The sequence below is a fragment of the Suillus plorans genome (genome assembly GCF_016647745.1).
Source record: "Suillus plorans strain S12 chromosome Unknown HD556scaffold_26, whole genome shotgun sequence".
Classification (NCBI taxonomy): domain Eukaryota; kingdom Fungi; phylum Basidiomycota; class Agaricomycetes; order Boletales; family Suillaceae; genus Suillus; species Suillus plorans.
In genome coordinates, this window is record NW_024537410.1 from 128,073 (window position 1) to 153,491 (window position 25,419).

The 25,419-nt window shown below is 47.4% G+C and overlaps 13 protein-coding genes across 13 annotated transcripts; 7 read left to right on the forward strand and 6 right to left on the reverse strand.

Moving 5' to 3' along the window:
• Window positions 1-497: 497 nt before the first annotated feature.
• On the reverse strand, window positions 498-1,959 carry HD556DRAFT_1369697 (D-isomer specific 2-hydroxyacid dehydrogenase). The gene is made up of 5 exons (XM_041302898.1): window positions 1,908-1,959; window positions 1,796-1,857; window positions 1,509-1,731; window positions 969-1,456; window positions 498-922 (listed from the first exon to the last, which is right to left on the reverse strand). The coding sequence occupies exons 1-5, from the start codon at window positions 1,930-1,932 to the stop codon at window positions 695-697; spliced, it is 1,026 nt and encodes a 341-aa protein (XP_041160527.1). The 5' UTR covers window positions 1,933-1,959; the 3' UTR covers window positions 498-694.
• A 265-nt stretch (window positions 1,960-2,224) lies between these two features.
• Window positions 2,225-2,950, reverse strand: HD556DRAFT_1442925 (uncharacterized protein; the record flags this gene model as incomplete). The annotated part of the gene is made up of 2 exons (XM_041306532.1): window positions 2,225-2,449; window positions 2,501-2,950. The coding sequence occupies 2 exons, from the start codon at window positions 2,948-2,950 to the stop codon at window positions 2,225-2,227; spliced, it is 675 nt and encodes a 224-aa protein (XP_041160528.1).
• Window positions 2,951-3,068: 118 nt separating this feature from the next.
• HD556DRAFT_1369704 (uncharacterized protein) lies at window positions 3,069-4,553 on the forward strand. The gene has a single exon (XM_041302899.1). The coding sequence runs from the start codon at window positions 3,207-3,209 to the stop codon at window positions 4,248-4,250; it is 1,044 nt and encodes a 347-aa protein (XP_041160529.1). The 5' UTR covers window positions 3,069-3,206; the 3' UTR covers window positions 4,251-4,553.
• A 1,097-nt stretch (window positions 4,554-5,650) lies between these two features.
• Window positions 5,651-5,977, reverse strand: HD556DRAFT_1308076 (uncharacterized protein; the record flags this gene model as incomplete). The annotated part of the gene is made up of 1 exon (XM_041300087.1): window positions 5,651-5,977. The coding sequence occupies one exon, from the start codon at window positions 5,975-5,977 to the stop codon at window positions 5,651-5,653; it is 327 nt and encodes a 108-aa protein (XP_041160530.1).
• A 301-nt stretch (window positions 5,978-6,278) lies between these two features.
• HD556DRAFT_1369717 (S-adenosyl-L-methionine-dependent methyltransferase) lies at window positions 6,279-7,805 on the forward strand. Its single transcript, XM_041302900.1, has one exon. It carries the CDS (start codon window positions 6,439-6,441, stop codon window positions 7,687-7,689), a length of 1,251 nt encoding a protein of 416 aa, XP_041160531.1. The 5' UTR covers window positions 6,279-6,438; the 3' UTR covers window positions 7,690-7,805.
• Window positions 7,806-8,319: 514 nt separating this feature from the next.
• On the reverse strand, window positions 8,320-9,432 carry HD556DRAFT_1236714 (ubiquitin-conjugating enzyme/RWD-like protein; the record flags this gene model as incomplete). The annotated part of the gene is made up of 3 exons (XM_041297845.1): window positions 8,320-8,837; window positions 8,995-9,191; window positions 9,251-9,432. The coding sequence occupies 3 exons, from the start codon at window positions 9,430-9,432 to the stop codon at window positions 8,320-8,322; spliced, it is 897 nt and encodes a 298-aa protein (XP_041160532.1).
• A 228-nt stretch (window positions 9,433-9,660) lies between these two features.
• On the reverse strand, window positions 9,661-11,715 carry HD556DRAFT_1369723 (uncharacterized protein). The gene is made up of 4 exons (XM_041302901.1): window positions 11,511-11,715; window positions 10,785-11,453; window positions 9,965-10,732; window positions 9,661-9,917 (listed from the first exon to the last, which is right to left on the reverse strand). The coding sequence occupies exons 1-4, from the start codon at window positions 11,613-11,615 to the stop codon at window positions 9,843-9,845; spliced, it is 1,617 nt and encodes a 538-aa protein (XP_041160533.1). The 5' UTR covers window positions 11,616-11,715; the 3' UTR covers window positions 9,661-9,842.
• Window positions 11,716-11,929: 214 nt separating this feature from the next.
• Window positions 11,930-13,495, forward strand: HD556DRAFT_1369724 (WD40-repeat-containing domain protein). Its single transcript, XM_041302902.1, has 5 exons — window positions 11,930-12,110; window positions 12,175-12,655; window positions 12,706-12,837; window positions 12,888-13,200; window positions 13,252-13,495. The coding sequence occupies exons 1-5, from the start codon at window positions 11,999-12,001 to the stop codon at window positions 13,261-13,263; spliced, it is 1,050 nt and encodes a 349-aa protein (XP_041160534.1). The 5' UTR covers window positions 11,930-11,998; the 3' UTR covers window positions 13,264-13,495.
• Window positions 13,496-16,472: 2,977 nt separating this feature from the next.
• HD556DRAFT_427645 (aminotransferase) lies at window positions 16,473-18,445 on the forward strand. The gene is made up of 9 exons (XM_041310572.1): window positions 16,473-16,541; window positions 16,591-16,766; window positions 16,812-16,892; window positions 16,944-17,010; window positions 17,070-17,233; window positions 17,287-17,395; window positions 17,451-17,597; window positions 17,647-17,814; window positions 17,869-18,445. The coding sequence occupies exons 2-9, from the start codon at window positions 16,599-16,601 to the stop codon at window positions 18,249-18,251; spliced, it is 1,287 nt and encodes a 428-aa protein (XP_041160535.1). The 5' UTR covers window positions 16,473-16,541; window positions 16,591-16,598; the 3' UTR covers window positions 18,252-18,445.
• A 194-nt stretch (window positions 18,446-18,639) lies between these two features.
• HD556DRAFT_1236767 (ribonuclease H-like domain-containing protein) lies at window positions 18,640-19,660 on the reverse strand (the record flags this gene model as incomplete). Its single annotated transcript, XM_041297850.1, has 8 exons — window positions 18,640-18,698; window positions 18,747-18,778; window positions 18,837-18,901; window positions 19,007-19,031; window positions 19,085-19,292; window positions 19,327-19,364; window positions 19,415-19,500; window positions 19,556-19,660. 8 exons carry the CDS (start codon window positions 19,658-19,660, stop codon window positions 18,640-18,642), a joined length of 618 nt encoding a protein of 205 aa, XP_041160536.1.
• Window positions 19,661-20,093: 433 nt separating this feature from the next.
• Window positions 20,094-21,728, forward strand: HD556DRAFT_427677 (kinase-like domain-containing protein). Its single transcript, XM_041310573.1, has 7 exons — window positions 20,094-20,190; window positions 20,240-20,450; window positions 20,507-20,572; window positions 20,627-20,809; window positions 20,861-20,935; window positions 20,994-21,209; window positions 21,262-21,728. Exons 2-7 carry the CDS (start codon window positions 20,319-20,321, stop codon window positions 21,505-21,507), a joined length of 918 nt encoding a protein of 305 aa, XP_041160537.1. The 5' UTR covers window positions 20,094-20,190; window positions 20,240-20,318; the 3' UTR covers window positions 21,508-21,728.
• Window positions 21,729-21,956: 228 nt separating this feature from the next.
• Window positions 21,957-24,002, forward strand: HD556DRAFT_1475261 (translation initiation factor eIF 4e-like domain-containing protein; the record flags this gene model as incomplete). The annotated part of the gene is made up of 12 exons (XM_041308519.1): window positions 21,957-22,049; window positions 22,113-22,151; window positions 22,208-22,292; window positions 22,341-22,375; window positions 22,423-22,494; window positions 22,544-22,611; window positions 22,666-22,718; window positions 22,770-22,912; window positions 22,964-23,036; window positions 23,096-23,133; window positions 23,183-23,224; window positions 23,279-24,002. The coding sequence occupies 12 exons, from the start codon at window positions 21,957-21,959 to the stop codon at window positions 23,606-23,608; spliced, it is 1,071 nt and encodes a 356-aa protein (XP_041160538.1). The 3' UTR covers window positions 23,609-24,002.
• HD556DRAFT_427879 (uncharacterized protein) lies at window positions 24,003-25,375 on the forward strand. Its single transcript, XM_041310574.1, has 2 exons — window positions 24,003-25,034; window positions 25,086-25,375. The coding sequence occupies exons 1-2, from the start codon at window positions 24,384-24,386 to the stop codon at window positions 25,293-25,295; spliced, it is 861 nt and encodes a 286-aa protein (XP_041160539.1). The 5' UTR covers window positions 24,003-24,383; the 3' UTR covers window positions 25,296-25,375.
• The last annotated feature ends 44 nt before the right edge of the window (window positions 25,376-25,419 follow it).

Sequence of the window (25,419 nt, forward strand, 5' to 3'; positions counted from 1 at the left end):
ATGACTTTTAAGATACACTTTGGATCGATCTATGCGGTAATCCACTACCAGTGCACTCAAGGATTGGTGCTAAAAAGCAATGACCGAGCGAGAACGTACCTGTCATGACGCTTTGCTACCAGACATACCAACGACGTATGTCGCAAGCGTTCAAGCTGTTAGAAAAATGCTGCCGCGCTGCCAATTTATTTAGTTTGAACTTTGCCAGGCGAGATACCACGGCCAGAACCTGTCAAGAATCAGTGGGAAGACGAATATCTGAGGACAGGGGATCATCAGGACAAAGAAAGAACTTCTGATAGGCGGCTGCTTGCTCCGGATTACTGTAACAGTGTAACCAATGCAGCGTGTTGAGCGTAAGAGAATACGTGATATGCTGCAGGACGGCTCTATGATCGTTATATAGGGCTCATGGTATTCAACCTAAAGCTATATATAGTACATACTCTCGGTGCGCGGGAACTTCGAAGCGTTCGTTTTCTCACGGTTGCTCACTTCAAGCTTCTTAATGCCACCCGGGACGAATGAAAGTCCCACTCACAAATTCTTGTTGATCAGACTGATAGACGGGCTGGTCATCAGTCTATGATCTAAATAATGTTCATTGAATGGTGTGGCTTGCAGTGATCAACCTCCTCCTCCATTATATATACGAAGGCAGCTGTTACTTCTATGCTCTGCGTTGTCCAACCTACTAGGTAGTCGAGTTGCCGATCTCCGTCTCCAGCTCAGAGACAACATCTTCCCCAACGCCACCCAGTACAAAAGCTCTCAGGTTTCTCAATGCTTGCAGTTCTCTTATCCTGTCTGACTCTGCTGAGTCTCCCCCAACATGCGGCAAAAGCGCACATTGTGGGAAGGTCAATAAGCGCGGATCTACGTGCGGTTCGTCGGGGTATACATCCAGGCCGACAGATGAAAGCTGCAAGTTGTGAGCAAAGACGACAAAACGATAGAAGAAGTGTTACATGACCGTCCTCCAGTGCTCGTATCATCGCCTCTTGGTCCACTATTCGTCCTCGTGACGTATTGAGAAGCACGCTTCCCCGTCGTAGGGTCCTGATCTCCTTCTCTCCAATCATACCAGCTGTGGATTGGTTGAGAGGGACATGTAGGCTCAGTACGTCAGCCTGCTTGCACAGCTCCTCTACGCTTGAGACATATTCGCACCAGTCTGGTACGGATTCTGCCTTCCTTCGTGAGAAGTATACGATGCGCATCGGAAAGGCGTGCGCAAGGCGAGCGAATCTCAGACCAATGCGACCTAAGCCAAAGATACCAAGCGTGCGCCCAGTAACGTCATGAGTTTGTGCTGAATTACAGGGTGTCTTCCATGTACCAGAGCGAAGGGAGCGTTCTGCCATCGAGAAATGTCGTAGGCACGATAGCATAAGGTATAAAGTGGCAGTGGCAGTGGCATCCTCATTCGCTCCTGGAGTATTCGACACCATTATTCCTGGGCAAACACACGTTAGTAACACTTGGTTCTAATCGAAAGCGGACATTACCTCGTTCTTTGCAGGCTTGCACGTCGATTGCATCGTAACCACTGCTACTCTGAGCGATCCAGCGGACCATGCTCGTATCGGCTAGAGCGTGGATTAATGGTGCGTCAAATTTTCCTATAAATTCAGAAGATTCGTCGAGCCTGTACAAGGCGACAGTCCCTTCATATGGCCCATCGGGCCCGAATGAGGAGAGGAAATGAGAACGAGATTCCGAAACCAGATGCTAAAGAGGAAAAGGGATGATGACATATAAAGCTAGAGGTGGATTGAAAGGGAAGCTAACTCACTATGACTTCGGCGATGCCATGAAACATCTCCTTCAACTCGTCCTGGACACACTCAATCTCACCTGAAACACATGAGGCCCCGAATGATCATCGGATCAATCTAGACACTGACCACACAATAACACGCGGGGGAGCATTTCAGGTTATGCTGCTTATCGCAAGCCTTGTGGCGGAGGACAAGACTCAGGAAGCTGTTATCTTTCGTTAATCCAACACGTGCTGAGGACATGAGACTAAAATAACCAATGGACATACCACGAGGTCGCTCATATTCCACTCGCATAATCAAAAGCTTGAAGGTAAACAAATTTGGGCAAAATCGTCACAGGCACATCAGACTATCACTTTTAACGTCATTTCTGTCAGTAACAATTCAACCTCGTTTGGTACAAGCAGAAGACCGCCCGTTACTAACATTCCTACTAAAATCTACTCTCCGTCATCTGTCGAAGACACATAGATCGAAGGTATGCAAACACCAGCATGAAACTTGCCAGAGCAGCACGTAAGGCTCGTATGCGGGGTGGTACTGCGTGACACTTCACCAGGGGTGGCGGAAGGGATTCGCGGATAATCGGCCCCGTTATGACCAGGAACCTGGCAAATGCGGTGAAACATATCGATCTTCTTCGCCTTGACCAGCGAAAACAATGTCTAAAAACGATACATTCAGTGACTTCCTGGAATATGTCGCTCAAAGTCCACGTCAAGCATCATGACGAGTTCGGTACGAGTAAAGAGACGTGCAGCATTTCGCCAAATATTCAATTGACGGTCCTTGAAGGGTGTGAGAACGAGGTGTATGTTGATTGACGCATACAGGTCATACAAATCATCCAGAAGGGCGTATGTTGCACTAGGTTTGACATGCGCGGTTGCAGAAATCAGACCTTTGACAAACAATTTGAGAAACGATTGAACACAAACTATCTCAGTTGTATGTTCGGATGGATAACAACGAGGATGCAGGCCAAAGTAATATTTCTTGATGCGTTTTGCCAGCGACCTTGGCATCTTGATGGACTTGGATAGCGGCTGTATCGTAGGCCAAGCTCGCAAATGTCTGTAGTGATCTGTTGTATAGAGGACCGCGATCGCAACATACAAAGAAGCTGCCAGGCGGATAAACCTGAGGTCACGATCAAAATCTGACATGTGGCAAGCAGTGGAATATAATTGTTGTTAGTCTCTGAGTCCCTTACGTGCAGATTGCAAGGAGAGTCATGATGGCGAGTCTGGCCGCAGCTTACCCAAGCATGGCGTGTTTATACAACGTTACCTTCGTCCACGCCTAAATCGTTAATCAAACAATGACAGATGCATCAGTCTCGACTTGCTTCAGGTCACTTACTTCCTTGTTACTCAAACCTCCGTGAGCTATGTTATAATTGCCTTGTTAACGTTACAGCTCATGTGCTCCGTCGTGCCCTGCGGTGATAGCGCAACTATCGAAGTCCTCCCTGGTGATGCCTCCATCTGGATTCCAGACGTTGAAGAACGATCTCGTTCTCCTTTTCTATTCACGGAGAATAATCTCGGTGTACCTGAGAAAGAACTTCGTCGGTCATACCTCTTCGCCGTGCCTGTCTTCTCTGCTGCCCGTAAGGCCTCCGGATTTCATACACTCGAGGATCCATCCAACCACACCATGTCTTCGGCGATTCAGGACTTGATCGATTCTTCTGCTGTCCTCATTTTGATGAATCCGGCTCACCAAACTGCGCTTAATGCTAGAAAGCAACTTGTTGCGCAGAACCTTATCAATGTGGGGGAGGAACTCAAGTTCACAGCCGCCCTACTTTCGAGCAGGCACTGTTGCAAACAGGGCGAGCTGTGGTATCACAGGCGATGGCTCCTCAGACGCATATACCCAGTCCCAAGCTTTCCTCAAGGGTTGATTACTGACATGATTCTTGATTCACCAAATTTCTACCTTCCCCCGAATGACCTTTCTGCGGAAATTCATCTTGTCAGTAGAGCTTGCGAGCTCTATCCCCGTAACTATTTTGGCTGGATCCATCGCACTATATGCATTCTATCTACCCTCGTACCTGGAGTGCATTCTACCACCTCAGACGTGTTCACTGAAATCTTTCAGAAAGAAATCAGCAGCGTCATGCAGTGGATTGAGTCTCACATCTCCGACTACAGTGCTGTCCATCACCTTAGAACTCTCGCACGTCTCACTGAAGACGCGGAAAGCCCATTTCTGCCAGGCAGTCTACTTCTCGTGTTCGGACATGCTCTCACGCTCGTACGCGCATTTCCGGAGCATGAAACGCTTTGGCAGTATCTCCGCATGTTCTGGGATGAGGGGGATGTCGCTGCAGCGTTCGTCGCGTCATTTGCACTCCCCCTACAAAGAGCTAGGATGACGGAGCAGGAGAGCGAGTCTCCTAGTGGCGTGCAACATGCCTGCCGCTTCCTTGAGTGGAGGAATCAGAGGTTGAAGTGACGCAATTACTTGTATTGCGCAGCGTGTACTGTATATGCTGCCGATATCAGCTCATGGGATGGGGCGCTGAGTCAACTCTACGGGCTATTGTGATTTCGGTTGAACACATTGAGACGCACGTTTAGATAAACTAGCACACACCCGTTCTGCCTTCGGCACAGGAAGCAAAGTATCAAAGTCCTTACGTGCAGATTGCGCAATATTGCAATGAGAGTCTAGCTATGGCAAGTCTGGCCTACTAAGTACTAGTAGGGTCCTGCAGCTTACCCAAGCGAGAAGTGACAACGTCACGTGATGCGTGTCGCTTCAAGTTGTAAAATTTTGTCGTCTTTTCTTCAAACGCACTCAAGTCAAATTGCAGACCAGGCTTATCGATCACGCTGGTCTGCGCCAAAGCAGGGCGGACACGAACGCTTGCACATCTTAGTGCTTTTGCTTTTTTCTCCCGCTTTCTCTAGGAGTTGAAAGCAGGCCGGTGGTTCATACAAACATCTCTTCATAATACCGTCCGTTAGCAGTGTATGTATCTAACTGGATAATAACATTAATGGCCGCGGAACTGCTGTGCTCACTGATTTTCATGTAATCTAACATGCCATCGGTGGATTACTTTGCCAGACTTTCGAGTACGATCAAGACAATTTTCCATCAACAGTTGGTTGAACACTCCAATGACACACTCAAGTCACTTGTAATATTCCAGCAATTTCCTCGCATAACCAGGCCGGCGCCAGACCTCAGGCCTCATTGGCGAGTGCCAGCATGACTTTTCGGTCTTGATCGATATTATTTGTCTGCAGACGGGACTCGTCGACTGGCCGGCTAAACGTTAAAAAAGTCCTTGATGTCATGATGGCGTCTGTCTGAACCCTCCCTTCTCCGTTTGACGTAGTTCATCAGAACATCGAAACAATCAGACAAGAAACCCGACGAAGAAGTGTGATGAGGGACGAGAACACGCACACCAGGATATCGATTTCAAGTATGATCTTAGTCTTCAGCCACTGCTCCGAAATTTACAACGGATAAACAGAGACGAACGGAGCTGCGAGCATAGGCAATAGACTCGCTGCTGCCATCAAGCACTCGCGTAGCGAAGAATCAACATTCCTCCTCGCAGACTTTAACATCAATCCTCTTGGACCAGCCACTTCTCATGGGAATGAGCCCTCCAAAGAAGCCAAGGGAGATGCAGAACCGAGGAAGAGGAATTATTGAGGCAGAAGGGGAAGGCGTGATCTGTGACGATCATGTTCAAAACTCATCTTATTGAGCGCGCTGTACTGCTATGTTCAAGACTGGAATCTGCAGTTTGAGTAAGCATTTGGGAAAAGATAAATCGCTGCAGACGAGAATTGAATATACCCACGGAGGACCACATGTACAATCCCTGTCTAATGTCATTCCTCTGTGTTCTCCTCTTCCTCTCCTTCATCGTTGACTTCAGTCTTTACAGACTTTTCTTTTCCAAGCTCTGCATTTCCTACCGCATCCCTCCAAGCAGTCAACTCTTCTCCGAGTTTTGTGCGAGCTTCTGCAATCGACGTTTGCAGAGATGTGTAATATTTCTTCAGCTCCGAGTCAGTGTCATCCTGGGACTCCAAGTCAGGCAGAGGTATGATAGGGAACCTATGAGTTGTCTCCTGCGAGAGGGACGAGGGAGCTACCGTAGATGGCGGTGGGACAATTTTATAATTCACGGTGAGTTCCCTGGAACGAACATCCATCTGAATATATATATGTGGCTTGTTGTAAGGTCGACGACTCGAATGCAACAACCCAATTGTTGTCTTAGTAAGATCTTATCTGATCTCCCATGATCATCAAAACTTGCCCAAACAACGTGTTGCAGAAGTTGCTCTCTTTCTTTCTACTCGATGTCTCTCACCATGCTGTTCCCAATGCTCCTCGTTCAATAGCAGCGCAGGCTCTAGCTTATAAAGAGCCTGCGTTGTTTTTAGAGACTAACATCGTTTTTTCATAGACACATAGAAGTTTTACGCCATCGGAACCATCTTCTCTGGGATCATAGAACGACTCGGATATAGATCTCATTGTGCACATAGACTCGGTGCACCAATATCCCTACTAGACTGTCTATCAAGGTTTTGTTAATCGGGTGATTTCGTTATAATCGACATCCTATCCAACGTATACTATACATATACCCTATCCAGACGAACAAATCATGACCTACTCCCGCGCTCCAACTTCCTTTCTTCCACCACTCTCTATACTTTCCACCCACACCACCGCCTCTATACAAGATGCCCTGCAAGACTTGAAGGATCTTTACTTCGCCGCAGTACTTCCTCCGAAGAGGACGCTGCCAATAAATGTTGTACCTGCACTGAAGCAGGACATATCTGATACGGTACACGTACCTCGCCCAAAGCGGACGGGACGCTTGAATCATAGCGATGGCGCCCCGGATTCCGGTTATGCCTCTGAAGATGACGAGGCGGAAATGGAAGGAGATTTGGAAAGCGACGCTGAAGACTTGGACCTTGATGTCCTGCGTTCCAACGAGCTTGAACGAAAATTTTCTATCAAATGGCTTACAGGCCTCATAAAGCGATCCGATATATGGACGCATGTACTCGATATCGCTCCAGAAGAAGACCACATACGTCTAGTCGTTATAGAGGAAGCAAGCAAGCTTCTTGCACGTTTTTCCAGTGATGATGAGCAGCAAGAAGATGCTCTCACGCGACAATTTATATTTCCTTTTGGTGCTGGAGGCGAGCCCATCATGATCGAGCTGAATGATGCTCCACTCACAGCCACGGATCATACTTCCGTTGGTCTGCAAAGTTGGGCAAGCGCCATCATTTTCGCTGAACGCATCTGTACGAATCCTGCTCAGTATATGAGCATCCCACAAGGGGTTACTCCCTTGCGCGTTCTTGAACTAGGTGCAGGCACGGGACTTCTCAGCATCACTACCGCACGACTTCTCGATCGCATGGGAGTCGATGCCACAATCATGGCAACAGACTATCACTCTGCGGTCCTCGATAACTTACTGCAGAATGTGAAGACCAATAATGTCTCCGTTCAAATCGAGTCACTGGACTGGTCCAAACCACCTCCACTCGAACTCTACGATGTTATCCTTGGTGCAGACGTGGTGTATCACCCTGAGCATGCCAAGTGGATCAAAAATTGCGTGGAGAAAGCGTTAAAGAAGGGAGGGGTGTTTTGGTTGATTATCGCAATGCGTTCGTCGGGGAGGCATGAAGGCTTGTGGGAAACTGTGGATGATGCATTTCCAGACGGGGGATGTGGCTTTCCGAGAAATGAAGGATGTGGTGGGGAAATGAAGCTGGCGGTGTTGCAAAAGGAGGATGTGGGGCGTCGCGAGGGAATTGGTCGCGCGGATGAGGTTAGGTACAGGTTATTCGAGATACGTTGGCTCCCCTGTTGCTATTGCTGTTAACATTGCAGGGTGAAACATCTACATTTGCACGTACCACTATTGAAGTACGAGATCATACGCCATTCAAATGACCCTTGCTCATCGTCACGGTAGGCCTTTAAGGTGCCGTCCACAACAGGGACGAATACAAATGTGCCAAAAAAGCCGCTGACGTCGACGTTGCAGCTCAAGTTCTGCAGCGCAAGTCACTGACGTCTATGGTGTGCCAACAAGAAAAAGTATCCAAACTTGAAGTACAGCTGAGTTTATTCCGAGTCTTGAACCTGGTGAGCTGTAGCTCCACCGTGCCAGGCTCCTATCTTCAATATTATTGTTACTTCTTTCCGCTTCGCCTCATGTAACATTGGACCCTCCCCCACGTCCACAATTACAACACATACTTCCACCCCTGGTGGGTTTTACTGTAACAACGGTCTCCCTTGCCAATTGTACCACCGACTTGAAATCGTCATTGTCAACATTGCAATGCCCTGGCGGTGCCTACTACTCTACCGAGTCTGACTCTTTGTTGTGAGAATTGTACACAACCTTACTTACAGACATCTCTTATTGTAGTAAACGTCCGAAGGTGCTTGATAGTTGTTATTTGCGAGGCAGTTTTCCAATTTTATGATGAGCCCTCCTATTGGACTAATCATCAATGACAATGACTTCATCAGCTCCCACAATACTTCCACTTCCTCTAGAGCCTCTAGAAACACTCGGAACCAGACTACCACCGCCGCCTGTGCGCCGGCGTCTGGCTGCACGTTGCTCTGCTTCCACAAGATCGATGTCTACCTCATTGGGAGTGCCGCGTGGACGTTTGCGTGTGGGCGGTGGTTGCGATGACTCGTCATCGGAGTCAGAGATGTCAATCGTCTCGGCGAGAACATTCGACGAGCCAGAGCCATGCGCAGGTTGATTGGTTGAGGTACGGGATTTCCCCTTACGCGATCCAGAAGCCTGAGTTGTAGAAGTTGAGATCGTGGGCGTGGATGTAGATGTAGATGTGGGTGTAGGGACACGGGTAGAGGACGTAGATGTGGATGCAATGGGTGACGGTGCAGGCACAGATGCAGGTGATCGGGCATACAGCTCTGTCCACCTCCGGGCTGTGCGGTCGTGCTGCACGCGATTCCGGAGATATTCGGTTGCGATCGAGGGAACTGTGTGCACACAAAACGATCGTGGTTCAGAAAAATAGGACACGAGCCTTTGATAAGGGAGCTTACCGAGAGGATCTTCTAAGAACAAAGAACATCGGTCAGCCGAGATAGACATACAGGGTGAAGTATGTGAGTCCAAGACAAGTACAGAAGGTACAATGAAAGGATCGAGATTGAAAATAGTACTTACGCGGATTTGGGTCGGTAAGGAGGGATGAGAGTGAGAGCATGACCTTGAAGAGCGACAACGCAGGTGACCAGTTCTGTTTGAGAATATCAATGCATATGTTGCCCTTGTCCGATATATTCATGTGATATATCCGGGTTACAAAGGTGACCTTTGGCGCTGAGAAACTATCACAAAATGATTCGTGAAGCTTGAACACGCCGGTTTGGGTATGGAGGGTGCTCACGGATAGTCGTTCGCCAGCTGAATATTAATATTGTATACGCCGCCTTCATACGGACTCCCTTGGGGTCCAGGTATGGTACCTGTCCAGCGAAAGAGGTTGTCGGTGGAGGGTGCGAGGGTGATGGAGCCTAGGTCCTCCTTCTTGGCATCTGCGACTTCCCTATGAATGCGCTTTACAGTCATCTGTAATGCTATCAATACAATTAGATGCTTGATATCAGAGGTTGCGACGCACGGCAGTTGAGGGAGCTGGAGGCATGTTGCTTGTGGAAGAGTGAGCTGAAATGAGTACTAAATACCAGCTGCTTGCACCCGGTTCCAAACATATATATAGCCGCACCCGCGTGGGATGTCACCGCCTTGTCTTGCGTGAGACTTGCTGTGGGATGTAGCTCAGACAATTACCGGTACCCACCACCATTGTTGTTTAAGGCCACTGGTCCGGTCACAACTCTATGGGACTCTGAACAACTCAGAATTTATTGTGCAGAATATGCTGGACAGGAGTAAACCTCAATAACATGACATCTAATATCAGTTCGACGTAGTCGCAATCTTTTTAACGACATAAATTCTACAATTTCATGTACATCCTATTTTCCTCGTGCAGCCATAGAGGAGGACTTGGCAACGTCGATCACAAATTCGTTTTCATCCCGCTCGGAGCTCTGTGGTATCTCAGCCTCGCACACTCGAACAGATAAGATTTACAAACCTTGATGATCAAAATGTTTTCGTCATCGAAAGTGACATCTATCATGTTCGTGGCCGTCTCGATGCTATCCTCGTCCACAACCACCATGTAAGGAAGGCTTGTTACAATGTCTTCATTGAGTTGTCGGTGTTTGACTGTCGATGGTTCTGTAATAATGCTGCCACGAAAGTCTTTAGAAGCTGCAGCACGCGAAATGCGATACTTGTTGAAGTCGTACGTCCGCAGGCTATAAGATGTGCAGTCATCATCATTTGGGGTAACATGGACTGCTCTACCACCGGCGACGTCTAATCGCAGGACGAAAAGGTTGTTAGGCACGGGGTCTACAATGCATCGCGAACAGTTTGGACCCCATTCCTTCCAGGGCAAAACGCGGCTCTGACCCTCAGTATGTATGCCGCTTTGGCAGGCAGTGAGGAGTTTATCTGTATCGATTATAAAGACAAGGCTGGGTGGACCGTCAACATTGAGAGCGATGAGCTGATTTTCAGCGTCCGGATAGAAGCGTATGTCCTGAGAAGCCATAGAACGACGGATGTCCGGGCTGATAGTTACGAATGAAGAATGCCGTAGGAATGTTGCTTCTGGTTGAAAGGGTAGGACACACTCTGCTATGCGGACTGGGGGTTTCCCAAGGTCAGAAAATGAGAAGATGCTCAGTCTGCATGGTAGGCGGCCGCTCATTCTAGATGATACGATCAAGTGATCTCGGTTCACGATACAGCAGTCATCCATCTTGTCGTATGGTTCCTGTTCCCGATAGATACACTATAATCAGATGGTAAGTGCAATCGTTCAAATAAACGCGTACTGATCGTACCTTGAAGTCCTGTTTCTCTTGCCAGTTCCAGATCTGGATTCTCGCAGGACAGTGAGAATATTCATCGCAGAAGTTGAAGAGCACAATACGGTCTCCCCAGATTTTGAGCTTTATATTTGTCTCGTCAATGTGGCAGTTTGCTGAGATATGTGGCTTGAAGGAGGTCAGGATCTCACTGGCTGCCAAAGGATGCGGCTCGCTTGTGCTAAGGGTCTCTAAGTAAATCCGGCAAGAAATTTCTGCCATGTGGTTCGGCTCCAGGACCACAAACGCAAACAAATCTTGTGACGGATCCATGCAGACGCTGTGGACTCGGAAAGGAGTATCTTTTGGCATTGGGTAACTGGCTGCATTCCAACGCCTATATGACTGGGACTCTGAAGAGCCTGAATCCAGCGCACGAATTTGCGCGATCTGGGAATAATCATCCCAGGTAGATAGATGTCCGAACGACATGGATACCTCGCCACCTGGCTGTAGAAATTGATCTACGATGGTAGGTTTAAACGCTCGCCAGGAACACATTCGGTTTCTTAGTATCTCCAAGCGTTCGGCGGGGGATGTCATTGCGTCTGGCGCAGCAACCTCGACCATCTTTTGTGCTTCGAGTTCAATCGCATACTGCAGTGCAGAGGAGTCATCAAGGACTTTGCGAAGGTAGCGACACGTCTGTGGTATCAAGTACGATCAGTGAATCTATCTTTGATGTGAATCGATAAGACATACTGATGTACAGCTCAAGATCGATGGGGCGCGAAGGAAGGAGAACAAGTAACACAATATCTCCTCTGGGAGCGTGTGCAAACTCGATGCTGATTTTGTGAGAACCATGTCCTGTGAGAGTCCGAGAGTCGTACTGGCTGGACCGTCCTAAGCAAGAATATCATCCATCAATTGAACCATTAAATCAATTTACCCTGTTCGAACATAGACCAAGTCCCACGGGTTCAACGTGTTTCAGCTGTAGCACGGTTCTGCACGAAACTATTCCGTATGCAACATAGTGCTCCAGAAGATGCACACAGCACCATACGTTAAATTGAATCCTCTTCTTATGTCAAATAGAACACAGTTCAGAAGCACATACATAAGTTTTTTTCATTGAAGCGAAGCTGAATCGGTGCAAATAGAGACAAACTTACATATCACTTGAACACTTTGCCTCCCACGGTTTTGTCCTTTCACCCAAACCCCACCCCTCCTCTCCACATACAATGTCTCAACCAGGAGGCGACATACAAGAGCGGATCGCTGCCGCACGTCGTGAGGCGGAAGTTTTGAAGGAGAAAATTCGGGCGAGTAGGGAGGCCTCAGCTGACACAAGCTGTATGTTATTTTGTCGTTCTTGCTAATTCATCCTTTTTGGACCGGTCGGTGACATGCTCTACAGTACGGGCTATGGCTGCCGAGGTTGACACTCTGCCTCGAATCGTCATGCGACCTCGGCGTTCACTCAAGGGTCATCTCGCAAAAATCTATGCTATGCATTGGGCCGCTGATCGTCGACATCTCGTCTCCGCATCACAGGATGGAAAGCTTATTGTATGGGACGCCTACACGACCAACAAAGTTCATGCCATCCCTCTTCGCTCAAGTTGGGTCATGACCTGTGCTTATTCACCATCAGGGAACTTTGTAGCATGTGGTGGTCTTGATAATATCTGTTCTATCTATAACCTTAACAGCAGAGAAGCCAATGGCGTCAGAGGTGGGCGCGAATTGAGCGCTCATTCTGGTTATCTCAGTTGCTGTCGTTTCATCAACGACAGGCAAATCGTCACTAGCTCCGGTGATATGACTTGTATGCTTTGGGATATTGAAGCTGGTGTGAGAGTGGTTGAGTTCAGTGATCACACTGGGGATGTCATGAGGTATGGCTCTTGCTGTGCAATCACTCTATCGCTCGCTCATACCACGTTAGCTTATCTCTCGGTCCGAATCAGAATGTTTTCGTCTCTGGTGCTTGTGATGCGACCGCCAAGCTGTGGGACATCCGCAGTGGTCGTGCAACCCAGACGTTCACAGGTCATGAGTCAGATATCAACGCTGTCCAGTAGGTTGATGGTTTCTATGTAGTAACGCAGGGCACTCATTGTTGTTTAGATTCTTCCCAAATGGCGATGCATTTGCCACAGGATCGGACGATGCTTCATGCCGGCTTTTCGATATACGTGCGGATCGTGAATTGAACAGCTTTACGCACGACAACATTCTTTGTGGTATCACTTCCGTCGCATTCTCGATCTCTGGCCGCATTCTCTTCGGTGGCTATGACGATTGGACATGCAATGTGTGGGACACTCTACGAGGCGAGCGCGTGGGTGTTCTGACTGGACATGAAAACAGAGTCAGCTGTTTGGGTGTAAGTGTGGATGGGATGGCCCTTTGCACTGGTAGTTGGGATAGCACTCTCAGGGTACGTTTCATCATTTTTTCTGGGCGATGAGGATTTGACGAATTACTACAGGTTTGGGCATAATGGAAACTGTGGACTATCTCTTTCGTCATCTTGCTATATCCTCTATGCTCACCTGCGTGCGGCGCTTGCGACGTACGCCTTCGAGTCGGTCCTTACTCATCATTAGTTTCATGCTCGCTGGTATACATATATTGTCTCGTATCAGGTCATCTGCTGCTACCCAGATATTATTCCTTGATGTTTTTTTTTCTCCTCGACCGTATTTAGTGATGAATTCAAATCGTCATCCAAACTGGTGTCAGGTCGAACGTTTGTTGCTGCACTAGTCCGTGTTTGTTCGAGATGACGTATACTGACGTGATTGATCCAGCTGCAGCACTCAATTTGAGGATGGCTGCGAAGGCGCTCGGGCCACCTTATGGGCCATGGTTTGTGTCCTCGGATCTCCAGTTATTCTACAGACTCATGCATTGTCTCTCTGTAGCTCAGCAGAAGAGGGATGCGGCGATGGGTGACCGCGTTCAGCGTCGATGGCTTCCGATGCCCTACCGACTAATCTTGGACCGCCTCTTTCCGAGTCAGTCATCTACTATAACAGCTCTTTCTTGGCAGGAAGCCGTGGCCTCAGGGTATGTTCCCAAAGGGTACTCACTTCTATTCAAGACCGAAACAGCAGCCTACTGAGTTTGTTAGTTCACCAAGTCTCCTAAGAAGAAGGATTTAAAACAGGCACTCCAATATATCTTGCATGCCGGCTGGGTCTCATCGACTGTCGCAGGCACTATGGCTTACTGCAGGTGTTCACTTGGATGTAGCTGTCCAATCGAATTGAAGCGGTCATAGATCATAAAGCAAGCAACAATTCTGCAATTGAGGTCGCAGTGCGATGAGCACCAGCGATTTCACTGGAGCCATGCAAGGTTCAGAGTTATGATGTCACGGTGCATCATCGAGTCTGATGACTCCCTTGTTAAAACGACTGAAATATACATAGCGACACAGTCAAGGAACGGCATTCGAAGGAACTTGACCATCTCCGCCGCGAATGCTAACTTGAAACACAAATCAGAATATTCTTATTTTACATGACACGTCAATTTTGGCTTCTGTCGTTCGTCTCGAGGAGCTCGATTAGATCGGTGTGTTGACAATTCCAATACAAACTAATGAATTGTTTTTTTCCAAAGATGCGAGAAATCTCCAGACCACACGCGATAAATCAGTTTCTCGACAGATTTTTTCAGGCAGCCCAACGTCCGAGTCAGCAATGCTGGCGTTCGGGCAGCTAGAGGCACTCAGGATCGCACCGAGGAGCTTTAATTTAGGCGCTTTAAGCTGGAGCATATAGTCATGTACCTGTCCATCCTCTTGTGCTCAGGCGTATAGAGTCCAACGCGCTATGGATTGTGACATCCACTCGTTATCTTCGAAGTTCAGGCAAAGTTCAGGCAAGTCAGCATTTTGGAAGACCACCTCGAGCCTCGCACAGCAGCACTCCACGTCAAGAACAACCTCGTAACCGTTTCATGATGTGGGACTTTCAGTTAAGTAATCTTGCTTCATCATTTTCGCGCACTGTTCCGACTGTATTGCGAAACTCGACACAAGCGCATGTTTTAAGAGCCGGCATTATTGATACAGACAGTCGTGTGAGTGCTGAGCGCCACTTAAGATCGAAATGATCTTTGTGGGTGAAGTGGCAGTTTGGTTAAAGTTTCGGCGCTGTCTCGTGCAGCTTTGATTTGTATTGAAGGATGAAGAAGAAGCGGCGGTGAAGAAGAAGCCCCTCATGGCCCCAGCGGAGAAACGTTTTTTTTTAAATCCGGTCTGTAACATTAGGGCCTAGCCCTATGATGCTGTTGTATCATATTTGTTTACATAATCTATAGCAAGGAACCGCGGAAAAGTCCGGCGGAGAGCAACGGTGGCTAGTAAGTTATTGGCAGCTTGAGACGGGCACGTTGGACAAGGTATTGGTGCTTGCAGCTAGCACCAAACGACGCATCCTATCCTCTTCAGTCTCCTTCGGGGCGTCGCATCTTAAAACATTCGTTCTAGTCTTTTTGTGCAGGTAATACACTGAAAGCTTGAGCATTGTGCTCATTCGTTGGTTCAGCAGGTACTTGATATGGATATGATTGCATTCAATGGCGCGGTCCGACCTCGAAAAGTTTAGTCTCGTTGGCGTGTGAATGCGAGGCAATTACAGTACTAATTGGAAATGGTGCACTGCGCGTTGCATTATCATTTGACATCTGGCTGACGGCTCTTTCGAGATGCGGCGATGGACTCGGATGGAGATATTTGTTGAGAGCGACGTGTCCTGTGCGAAGTTGGAATATGGGTGAGCTGTGTTTTCTTGGTAATGGTTTTGTTCGCAAACTTCAGCCTTGGGCGAAGCTGATTGATCGAAGGAGTGGACCATCGTATAGCACAGGGACTTGCGCATGATGTCACAGGCTTCAAAGCATCAATGTTGAAAGTTGCAACATTGAACCTTGAAGCTTGAACTGTTAGTGACGCTACCTCAGTGCCGTTTTGCTTTGCGGTAGGTTCTGATACCTCTTTCGCTCGTTAGGAATGATGCAGTTAGGGCTCGCCTGTTCGATGACACTTTTTCTGCCGCTGCTTTCTTCGCCTCTACATCCGCTACTTCGTTTCCTGGTATGCCCTAATGCCCCGGAGTCCATCTGATTCTGTATTTCCTATCGTCTCGGTCTAGGAGCAGTCTTCCGAGGTCCCTGTGGAAATGATCTATCGGATAATGACCCGGCTGTGAGTGAAAGGCTGCCGTTGCGTGAATTGCAGCTTGGTTGTCAACACCCAGTGTCATGGTTCTTCTCCTGCCTGCTCCTTCTTCCCTCAAAGCTGTACCGCCAGTATCATTCCTACTACTTCCACGTCATACGAAACATTATCCCGTCATCAAACCGAGAAAATGGCACATTATGCGGTGAGCTTGCGGGATTATCTGGTTATTAACAGCCCACATTACGGAAGGCTCGGTACTATCTACGACCTGTTCGTGATGGACCCCATTGGTTTCACGCTTCCGTTATTATTTGGGACAGATGATCATATCCAAATTGTGAGCTGGGCCATCATAGATTGATCCCTACTAGTAACTAAGTCGTAGGGGATGTAATTACCCCATTATGCTCTCTTTATTATGGTAAGCGTTTCAGACTTCCCCGTCATGCTGTGCGCAGTTTGTCATGCCTTCACGTGTTTCTCCAAGCATGATGGTACTGCGATCGCCCAGGCTTTCCCCAAACTCGTGACACCTCGTGATTGGGTCGAGAACTACTTGGGTTTGACTTTGCTATGGTCCATATAAAGTACTCTCATTCTTAGCATATCTTTCTACTCATGATACATAATCCTCAGGCTTAGACATGTCATTTTCTCCTCTGTGTCCACGCTTGACGCTACTCCATTTTGTTAGGCTTACGCAGACTCGGACTGTGACTTGCTCATCAGTTCATGCTGGTGTCATTGGGAACCGGCACATGTCCCAGGGTATCACCCGGGACTCCGTGAGGGGAAAACCTGTTGATATTGAGGTATGAACAGTGATTTTTTTTTTTTCATTACAACTGTTCACGAAGCCCTCCCGACTCACTGTCACGAAAACAACGAGCCCGAAGGAGCTGCCTCCCTCTGAGGGCCTTATCTTCGGAGAGACATTCGTGAGTCATCTTGTCGTGTTGTTTGTGTGTTGTATTTCATCGTGATCCTAGTCAGATCATATGCTGAGAATCCCCTGGACTGACGCTACTGGCTGGGGGGCACCCAGCATTGTACCTTGTAAGATCCTTGGCTTTCTCAATATTTTTTACTAATATGATCTTTTGTGTGTGTCCTAGTCAGCACTATCAATCTGTGCCCTGGCACTACTATGCTTCATTATGCCCAATCTTTATTTGAGGGCATGAAAGCCTACAGGCACGCAGATGATACCGTGACCTTATTCCGGCCTGAAATGAACATGAAACGCATGAACACCAGCGCACAGCGGCTATTGCTTCCCGTACGCCTTATTGTGTGCCTTCTAAAAAGAGCGTAATTCACTTCTCGCAACAGACATTCAGCAGCGACTCGCTTATTGAATGTATCAAGGCATTAATCGCCGTTGACCGCAGATGGATACCTAAGGAGCCCGGGCACAGTCTTTACATCAGACCCACGTTGAGTGAGTATCATAATCCTTCCTGAGGACACAAATACTGAGGACAATGGCGGTACAGTTGCCACGAATAGCACGTTAGCTATTGCTCCCCCAAAAGAGGCACTACTGTTTGTGATCGCCTGCCCTGTAGGACCATACTACCCTCAAGGGTTCAAGCCTGTGCCATTATATGGCACTACGGAGTATACTCGTGCAGCGCCCGGAGGTTTGCATCGCGAATCGCTCCACCGCTCAATAATGTCATTTGCCTACAGGCATCGGTGCATATAAGCTTGCCGCGAACTACGGCCCCTGTATCATCGCACAAAAATGTGCAGCGAATTGGGGCTACACACAGAACTTGTGGTTACATGGTCCCGAGCACTGGCTCACGGAAGCGGGTATGATGAACTTGTTTGTTGTTATCAAGGACAGCGGTGGTGGTAAGCATTTACCTTGGCGGTGTTTCCATCGTATTGAATACATCATCATCGCAGTGACCGAGCTTATCACGCCTCCTCTCGACGGAATGATTCTCCCGGGTGTCACTCGCGATTCTGTGTTAGTGCTTGCGCGTAACCACGTTTCTGGTGTTAAGTGCCTCCGAGGTCTTCCTGACGCCATCAAGGTCTCGGAGCGTCCCATCAACATGGGCGAGATTATCCAATCCTCGAAAGAGGGTCGACTTGTTGAGTTATTCGGTACCGGCACGGCGGCTATTATCACTCCTGTCGAGAGAATTGGATACAACGGAGGTGATATCATGATACCAACGGGTGAAGACGGTATGGGTCCTGTCTCGAGGCCGCTTTGGACAGAGCTGGTGGGTATCCAGACGGGAGCTGTCAAAAGCGACTGGAACCACGTGGTATCGAAGTAGTGCGGACGTTGTTCATTCCGGGCGTGCTGCCTTAGTTAGAAGCCTAGAACCTATTAGACCTGATTCGTACGACCCATGTTAACTTCGTAAATTATCCCGTTAGGTGCAGTAACATTGTCTATATCGGTTCTCGTGCCTTAAACTTGCGCAGAAAGCAACATGGGTAAAGATGCTGAATTACTTTTTCCATAGTTATGGGATCCCGCCTAAGTTATACGCCTTGCATGCATGCACCCCATTTGTGGTCGCATGATTAGACTAACCTAACGCCAATACGGTGCAGGGATTATAGAGTTGTGCATTATGAAAGATCTACCTTTGCCAAGGGATGTGAGTGTCACAAACAAGGATTCTCTTTGACTCGATAACATGTACGCACATTTACTCGTCAACGTGTCTTCCTAGACACAGTTTGAACGAAGATATTTTGGCGGTACCATGATAATTCTACGATAATGAGATTACCCAAGCCCATCGATAATTGTCGCCACGGACCTTGAATCGAATCCATGATGTCATCAGAAGCTCTTGTACATTGTTCAGCTGCTGCTTCACAATGGGCAATGCCAAATCTCCAGCACTTACCTATGTTTTCCGGCCAATGGGTCCTTCGGAACTTGATTTTCCGGGTACCATCTACGACATAATTCCTGCAGGACATAAATAAGCTGACATTTGCCGTTTTTTTGTTAGATTTCACTTTTATTGATGACACATCTTCGGAAACATGCATTGGCCGCTGTCTTCATGATCACATAGATACTTGACTCACCAACAATCCTAATACGATGTCCAATCAAGTTTTGCATGCGTGAGGAGGATAGACTGCTTACCGGTAATGAAGCCAGTCGATAACTTCAGGCATTTCCTCCACCAAGAATGACCGGTCTGCATGAATCGAGTTTCCAGCTAGAACCGCAGTCCGTCTTTGCGGCACCCATTTCTTGATGTACTCCAAAACAGCTTTTGAAACATGTTCTCTTGTGTGAGGCGAGGTCATGCAGGCTTGCGTTAGACCAGACTGAATGATTATTTCGTTAACTGTCAAGTAAGCACTTAGTAATGCATTGAGGACGAGCCTTTCCATGTTGAATTCTGCACCACTCGTCCATACTGACCGTTCTCAGTATTCGAGGTTTGTTGTGTCACTATAGAAGGCTCACGAGTTCAAAACTGCCTCGTCAGTCCTGATAACGAACTGGATGCCTTGTTCATCGACAAGCTCCAGGTTACCATTTGTGATCAGTACCTGGACGTGAGGATAAATTTGGATCACTGCTAAATCACCTGTTTGAAGCACTCACTGCGATTTCCAAGATCTTATCCCTTCTAGGATCGAGTCCGGTCATTTCGCAGTCAATCCAGACCATGGGACCTGAGCTGAAATCGAGTGGCGTTTGGGACGACATTCTAAGCGAGCGGAATTGGAGGTATTGAAAAGAACTTTGTGAGAGACGGAGCCGCCGAAGTAGAGATAATCGATGCGTTACTAGAAGCATACAACAGCCTGTGAACAAGTCCTACCCAAAAAGGTCCGAAACTCCTTTTGCTCATATCCCCCCATTGTTCATTGCATGATATGTTAACCCAAAGTTTGCTCATGTGGGTCCATCATCGATTATCGATGGTTATCGCCGCCCGAACTCTCGGAAACCTTTGTATGTGAAAGGTCCCTTGAGCCTTAGTGTTGACTATTGCTAATAATGTCGACCGAGGACAATGGTAATCATTGATAGCCATATACAAAGCGCACTGATCATAGGCAACCTGTGTCATAGGATACAAAGGATCATTCAAAGTTTTCATGGTGTTATTTTTCGTTTTGGCATAATCGTTTCAAACAGCTGGTTCGAATATATGATTGGTCCATTCGATCAAACAAGGTAGCATCGTATCAGCGCCGCTGAGGGCCTATCTCCAGTGTTTACGGCTTCCTGCTGTGCGTTGTTCTCACTCTGGCGGCTGTGCCCACTAAGTACAACAAAAAGTACAAACCTATATATACGTCGTGCGGGTTGCTGTAGACTGTAGTCCACCCTATCGTGTCCCCTCCACTGCACTCCCAAAATGTCCTTCAATTTCGCAAACATCGCTGTGAATGACCTTACAGGAAGGATTACCAAGACGGAGCACATCGCCAATGGACAAACCGGAGAGGTATGGAAGGGCACCTACACAGTAGGAGATCGAGAAGACATTGTACGATTGGGTGATGGTTTTCAATTCATGATATATCTTACACATACACGCTGCAGGTAGCCGTGAAGGCCATGAGATCGACGTTATTTAAAAGAAGTGAAGATGCAGAAAAAACAATACGGGTAAAATCTCCCATCTCACAAGTGAAAATTTGTTATTCAGTCAGATATTTCCAGAGGCTCTCGCGAGAAATGAAAGTGTGGAGTACATGCGTTCATCCTCACTTGGCCTTGTTTATTGGTATATGTTACGAGACTATCCAAGGATATCGAGTCCCCTGTTTGATATCTCCATTCTACAAGAACGGAACCATCATGCAGTACCTAGAACACAATTCAAATGCTGTGCCGATGGACTTGGTACACTTTTCACTTTGCTGATTTTTATCGCGTTTACGAATGACTGAACAGTTTCGCCAATTTTTCTCTGGATTGGCTTATCTACATGGTCGTGATGAGGCTGTTGTTCACGGGGACCTCAAACCTGTTTGGCACCCATTCTCTTCATCTTGCGGAACTGAAGCTGATGTGATTATCTTGGCAGGCAAATATTCTCATCGACGATGCAGGCAATGCGGTGTTAGCAGACTTTGGACATTCTCGAATCCTTGGGATTTCTGGGTTCACGACAAAGACATGGACCGTAGCTGGCACGGGCCGCTACATGGCGCCAGAGTTGATGATACCTGAAGATGACGAGACAAAACCAATACCAACAACAGCATCAGATGTATGGGCAGCAGGGATGACGGGCCTACAGGTGCGCTTGCAGATTTGTATCCCTGGCGCTGGATTTTGATTTTGATGGTTAGATTCTCTCCGGCAAGATCCCGTATGTGGAATTCAAAACGGACTCCGAATTAGCCAAAGCCATTGCGGACAATAAATTACCCAACAAGGCACACTACGACCCTCTCGTTCCCTCCGGTGCATGGACTGCGTTTGTAAAATGTTGGGAAAGGAACCCGAGGGAACGACCACCTGTGCAGCGATTGAGCGATTACTTTGATAAAAATTATGGACCTGACTCAACCAGACCTACTAGAACTCGCGGTTAAACAGATGTAGACATAAATATTTGTTCCTTGTGTCTTGTTGCCTCATTACTACATCTGCACCTTATGGACAAATTACTTGTTGGTGTGGACACGGGCTACCCTGACTAAATAGTACTATGTAGTCAGCTGGCATTTTCCTGATGGAATCATGCGCATGCTGAACGTAGCCTGTCATAGCGGATGAAGGAGCGGGCGAATGAGGCTGAGGACATTAGTGATCGTCAGTTAGTGTGAGCAAACAGAACTTCATCTCCTAGTCGAAGATAGGGGCCATTTGCATTAAGTTTTAACACGGAGTCTGAAACCTCTCGTGGCACGTGACCGTGTTGTAACACGCTCTCCTTAAATCCTACCGTCTATTCTAAGTTTTGAGTCCTGACTTTTTTCTATAGGTTCAACCTAAATCGTTGTTGTGTTGATCCTTCGAGCTTGCATTTATCGGTTCCAATATGGGGAAAGAATCGGACGATGCAGTCTCTCAAGAATATCCATATTTCTGGTCCAAGGGGTCGAGCATAGCGTTACCAGACTTTCTAATGAAGGTATCGGATCACATCAATTATCAGACTCTTATTCTCTTCTAACTCATCCACGTGTTATATCAGTATAAACCGTCTATGGTCCAGAACGACGGCACCAAGCCAGTGAGTCTGTTTACTGTAATTCCGTACTCGCTGAATATAACCTGGCGTCCATGAAGTGGATATGGGTCGAAGGAAGTAAACAAAACCCGGATACATCTGAATCTAATGCAGCTGCTGCTATCAGTGAAGCTGCAGCATTTTGTATGTCATATCGTCAATGTACTCTGGCTCGCTGACAATCTACCTTAGTGAAGGAGGTGTCACAGAGAGTGGAAGAGATTAAGGCAGGTATTCAGTATTATTTGATGCTCTTTCCCTAATCGTATAGCAGAATGATGATTCCATCCCCATGCGCTCTAACAAAAAGACAGGAGCAAAGAGCAAAAAGGAAGTCCGTGAGAAGGTGATTCATTTTCACACTCGAAACTTGTGTGTGCTCAAAAGTTCAATAGGTACAAGCAGACGCTACCGAGAAACTGAAAGATATATCTATCAGGCACAACTACGTTTGTGGAAAATGGTTAATAATATTTCCGATCAATACTATCAGCAACCGGGAATGATTTTTGAACAGGTTAATATTCGCACCCGCAGATAAAGTAGACTTAATATGGTCCAAGATCGCTAGTAAGCTAGACTTCTATCATTATCAGTGCACCTATCACTGAATCCTCCAAGCATCGCTTGTGTCTGGAGCCCTTGCTTCAACTTGTGCATTTCTGACGAAAGTAGCAACATCGCCAGCAAATGAGACTCCACATCATCAACACGTCATCTGCCTCTATATGCCAGATGTCTACGATAAAGAGGCTGTCACAGATGTTGGTGTCGCTGTCATTTTCTCAAATTTCGAGCGTTGATTCTCTGAGCAGGTCATGAAAGTACTGTTGAGAAACCACGGTGTCAATCTCAGTGGCGTAAAATCGGATTTATACACAGGAGCAGGTGAGTATCAAACTGAATTATTGATACTACATGACGATGATTTCGGTGTCTGTATTCAGGACTCGATAGCAAACACTCGAGCGGAATTCCATCAACTGTAAGTCTCATGCAACTTAAAGATGATAAACCTTTGAGAATGTAATCAGGTGTGGAAAAACACCACTCTACTCGCAGATTCTGAGATAAAGGCAAGTGCATAGTTACGATGGGGACATACAAATGTCACTCATACTCCTATGCAGGACCTCAAAGATCTCTATTTCTCAGAGCTGAATGTTGCTTCGACCTCTGTAGCAAAACCTGACGAAAAGAAAGACCAGCCTTCCACCACTACAAAGAAAAAGCCTGTTCTCAAGAAGAAAACCCAAGATGATCCTTTTGCATCTGAGGACGAGGCTGATGCTCAAGAAGCGGAACGGAAACGAAAGGTGCAAGCGAAAGGGAAATCAGGGAAGAGATCCCAAACAAGCGATATGGATGTGGACGGCGATATGGATGTGAACGACGATATGGATGTGGACGGAGACGAGAGTGACAGACCAAAAACAAAGAAGAAAAAGAGTACACGGTGACGACCTCACTCATCACATTGTCACTGTTGATTTTTGTAATACCATGTTGGCTCGCCTTGTGTATATTATTCCCTGCTTCCTTTGTTTTTCGAACCAGTTCTAACCGCGGACTATCGTCGCATGCTCCATGTGTCAGCCCACGAGTATTTCCGTCGCGGTTTCCCGTGACGACAATCAGGGTGCGCCCTCAAAACTTGTGCTGTACCTTTCCCGTGTTAACTCTGCACGTGTGTGGCGTAGATACGGCGCCATTCACCATGCAGCAAGCTTCATATGAACATATGAACATCAGTTACGGCATCATTCATCTACACGACTAGAGGAAACATACAACTGCGATCAGACCCTCAAACTTTGTTCCAACAAGAGTCGTGGTAGACGGACACCCCTTGGTAGCGCTTGTCGCTGAGAAGTTTATCATCCTGTGGATAACTGCCGGATCTTGAATTAGATAATTTCAGAAGCCAGATCCTCGATGTCAATTCAAGGCATTCGCAGCTTCCATGCTCGATCAATCACGATGGATATCTAGAAGCCTTCATATCCGTTTCATGGCGACTGACTAGGTATCAACAAACTATAAGCGCTGAGTTCAGCGATTTGAGCTCCCACTCCTCCGAAGTTGGTCTCTGTTCATCTCCCACTTTGATATTAAGCTTTGCGTTACCTCGTCCCCACCCCCATACACGCCGAGAGCATATATGCTGCCCGATTTTGATACTCCTTCCGTACCGGCGACAATCCACTTTACTCTTGACCTAACAGCTACAACTACATGTGGAATTCTTGGAGCTCCCAGCATGATTCTAGGCTTGAACAAAGAAAAATTTGCGGCCTGCTCAACAAACTCAACGTGACAAACTTCGACTCCGTTTCTACTAAGTTGATCGAGCGTCTTACGGATTGTGGACGGCGCGGTTGCGCAGAGATCATCGAAGCCTTTGCTGTCTCGATTGCACTACGTGCAGTTGAGGATACCCAACGCTCCTCGCTCTACGCCTATCTTTGCAAAAGAGTTGACAGAGAGCTTGAGATGGAAGACAGGCGGTGGACATGGCTCAACGATGGCACGCGACAATTATCACACCCATCATTCGCCAGTATTCTTATCGAGGCTTGTGAAAGCAGATTCACGCAAGCCCTTGATGAGCAGGCAGCACATCTGTTCCCCTTGATCGAATTCATAGGGGATTTATTGTTGGATGGTGTTTTGCCCATCACCGACGTTCAAGACCTGGTGCAACAGCTCTTTAGCCTGGCAGAACAAGGCCAGGAAGGTAGTGCCATCGCGCTGAGCAGGCTCTGCCGCAGAGTTGCTCGAGAGCAAGAAGGAATGCACATTCTAGAGCAATTGGGTGCTTCAGGTAGCATCGAGAGAGTGCTGGAGGAAGATATCATCACGCCAAAAGCTCGTTACCTTCTGATGGTGAGTCATCGGATTATATTGTCGATTTGCCTGCTCACTTTTTCTTTCAAGGCTGTGGTGGACTTGTTCCACCAGGAGCTTGTAGACGTCTTTGACTCAGCGGCGCTTAGAAACGAGATTTACAATCTTGATGACGATGAGCAGGAAGTCTCATCAGAACTCGATTCGACACTAACGGATGTCGGTGATTTACCTCCTTCGAAGATAACTACCTGTGAGTCGGAGGATCAAGTGGAGATTTCCAAGCTGGACGCAGAGTGAGCAGAGGTTAACATGTGCCCCGCATTCGTTCCACCCGGAAGGTGATTGGATGGCTCTGAACATGCGATTGAACGGAGATACTAAGAAGTGCACTATAGATACAAATGAAGATGGATGCTTGGCG

Excerpts from the sequence above, each read along its gene's own strand:
- HD556DRAFT_1369717 (XM_041302900.1), top strand. The coding sequence starts at position 6,439 with ATGACCTACTCCCGCGCTCCAACTTCCTTTCTTCCACCACTCTCTATA.
- HD556DRAFT_1369704 (XM_041302899.1), top strand. The coding sequence starts at position 3,207 with ATGTGCTCCGTCGTGCCCTGCGGTGATAGCGCAACTATCGAAGTCCTC.
- HD556DRAFT_427879 (XM_041310574.1), top strand. The coding sequence starts at position 24,384 with ATGTGGAATTCTTGGAGCTCCCAGCATGATTCTAGGCTTGAACAAAGA. Across the intron at positions 25,035-25,085 it reads AAGCTCGTTACCTTCTGATG|GCTGTGGTGGACTTGTTCCA; the intron begins GTGAGTCATCGG and ends TTTTCTTTCAAG.
- HD556DRAFT_1369697 (XM_041302898.1), bottom strand. The coding sequence starts at position 1,932 with ATGCTCCCCCGCGTGTTATTGTGTG. Across the intron at positions 1,457-1,508 it reads GCAAGCCTGCAAAGAACGAG|GAATAATGGTGTCGAATACT; the intron begins GTAATGTCCGCT and ends GTGTTTGCCCAG. Across the intron at positions 923-968 it reads GAGCACTGGAGGACGGTCAT|CTTTCATCTGTCGGCCTGGA; the intron begins GTAACACTTCTT and ends CACAACTTGCAG.
- HD556DRAFT_1369724 (XM_041302902.1), top strand. The coding sequence starts at position 11,999 with ATGTCTCAACCAGGAGGCGACATACAAGAGCGGATCGCTGCCGCACGT. Across the intron at positions 12,111-12,174 it reads GGCCTCAGCTGACACAAGCT|TACGGGCTATGGCTGCCGAG; the intron begins GTATGTTATTTT and ends CATGCTCTACAG. Across the intron at positions 12,838-12,887 it reads TCAGATATCAACGCTGTCCA|ATTCTTCCCAAATGGCGATG; the intron begins GTAGGTTGATGG and ends ATTGTTGTTTAG.
- HD556DRAFT_427645 (XM_041310572.1), top strand. The coding sequence starts at position 16,599 with ATGTCATTTTCTCCTCTGTGTCCACGCTTGACGCTACTCCATTTTGTT. Across the intron at positions 17,234-17,286 it reads CACAGCGGCTATTGCTTCCC|ACATTCAGCAGCGACTCGCT; the intron begins GTACGCCTTATT and ends TTCTCGCAACAG. Across the intron at positions 17,598-17,646 it reads TACTCGTGCAGCGCCCGGAG|GCATCGGTGCATATAAGCTT; the intron begins GTTTGCATCGCG and ends ATTTGCCTACAG.
- HD556DRAFT_1369723 (XM_041302901.1), bottom strand. The coding sequence starts at position 11,615 with ATGGTTCTCACAAAATCAGCATCGAGTTTGCACACGCTCCCAGAGGAG. Across the intron at positions 10,733-10,784 it reads AAGAGAAACAGGACTTCAAG|TGTATCTATCGGGAACAGGA; the intron begins GTACGATCAGTA and ends ATCTGATTATAG. Across the intron at positions 9,918-9,964 it reads AAAACATTTTGATCATCAAG|AGCTCCGAGCGGGATGAAAA; the intron begins GTTTGTAAATCT and ends GAGATACCACAG.
- HD556DRAFT_427677 (XM_041310573.1), top strand. The coding sequence starts at position 20,319 with ATGTCCTTCAATTTCGCAAACATCGCTGTGAATGACCTTACAGGAAGG. Across the intron at positions 20,573-20,626 it reads ATGCAGAAAAAACAATACGG|AGGCTCTCGCGAGAAATGAA; the intron begins GTAAAATCTCCC and ends AGATATTTCCAG. Across the intron at positions 20,936-20,993 it reads TTCACGGGGACCTCAAACCT|GCAAATATTCTCATCGACGA; the intron begins GTTTGGCACCCA and ends TTATCTTGGCAG.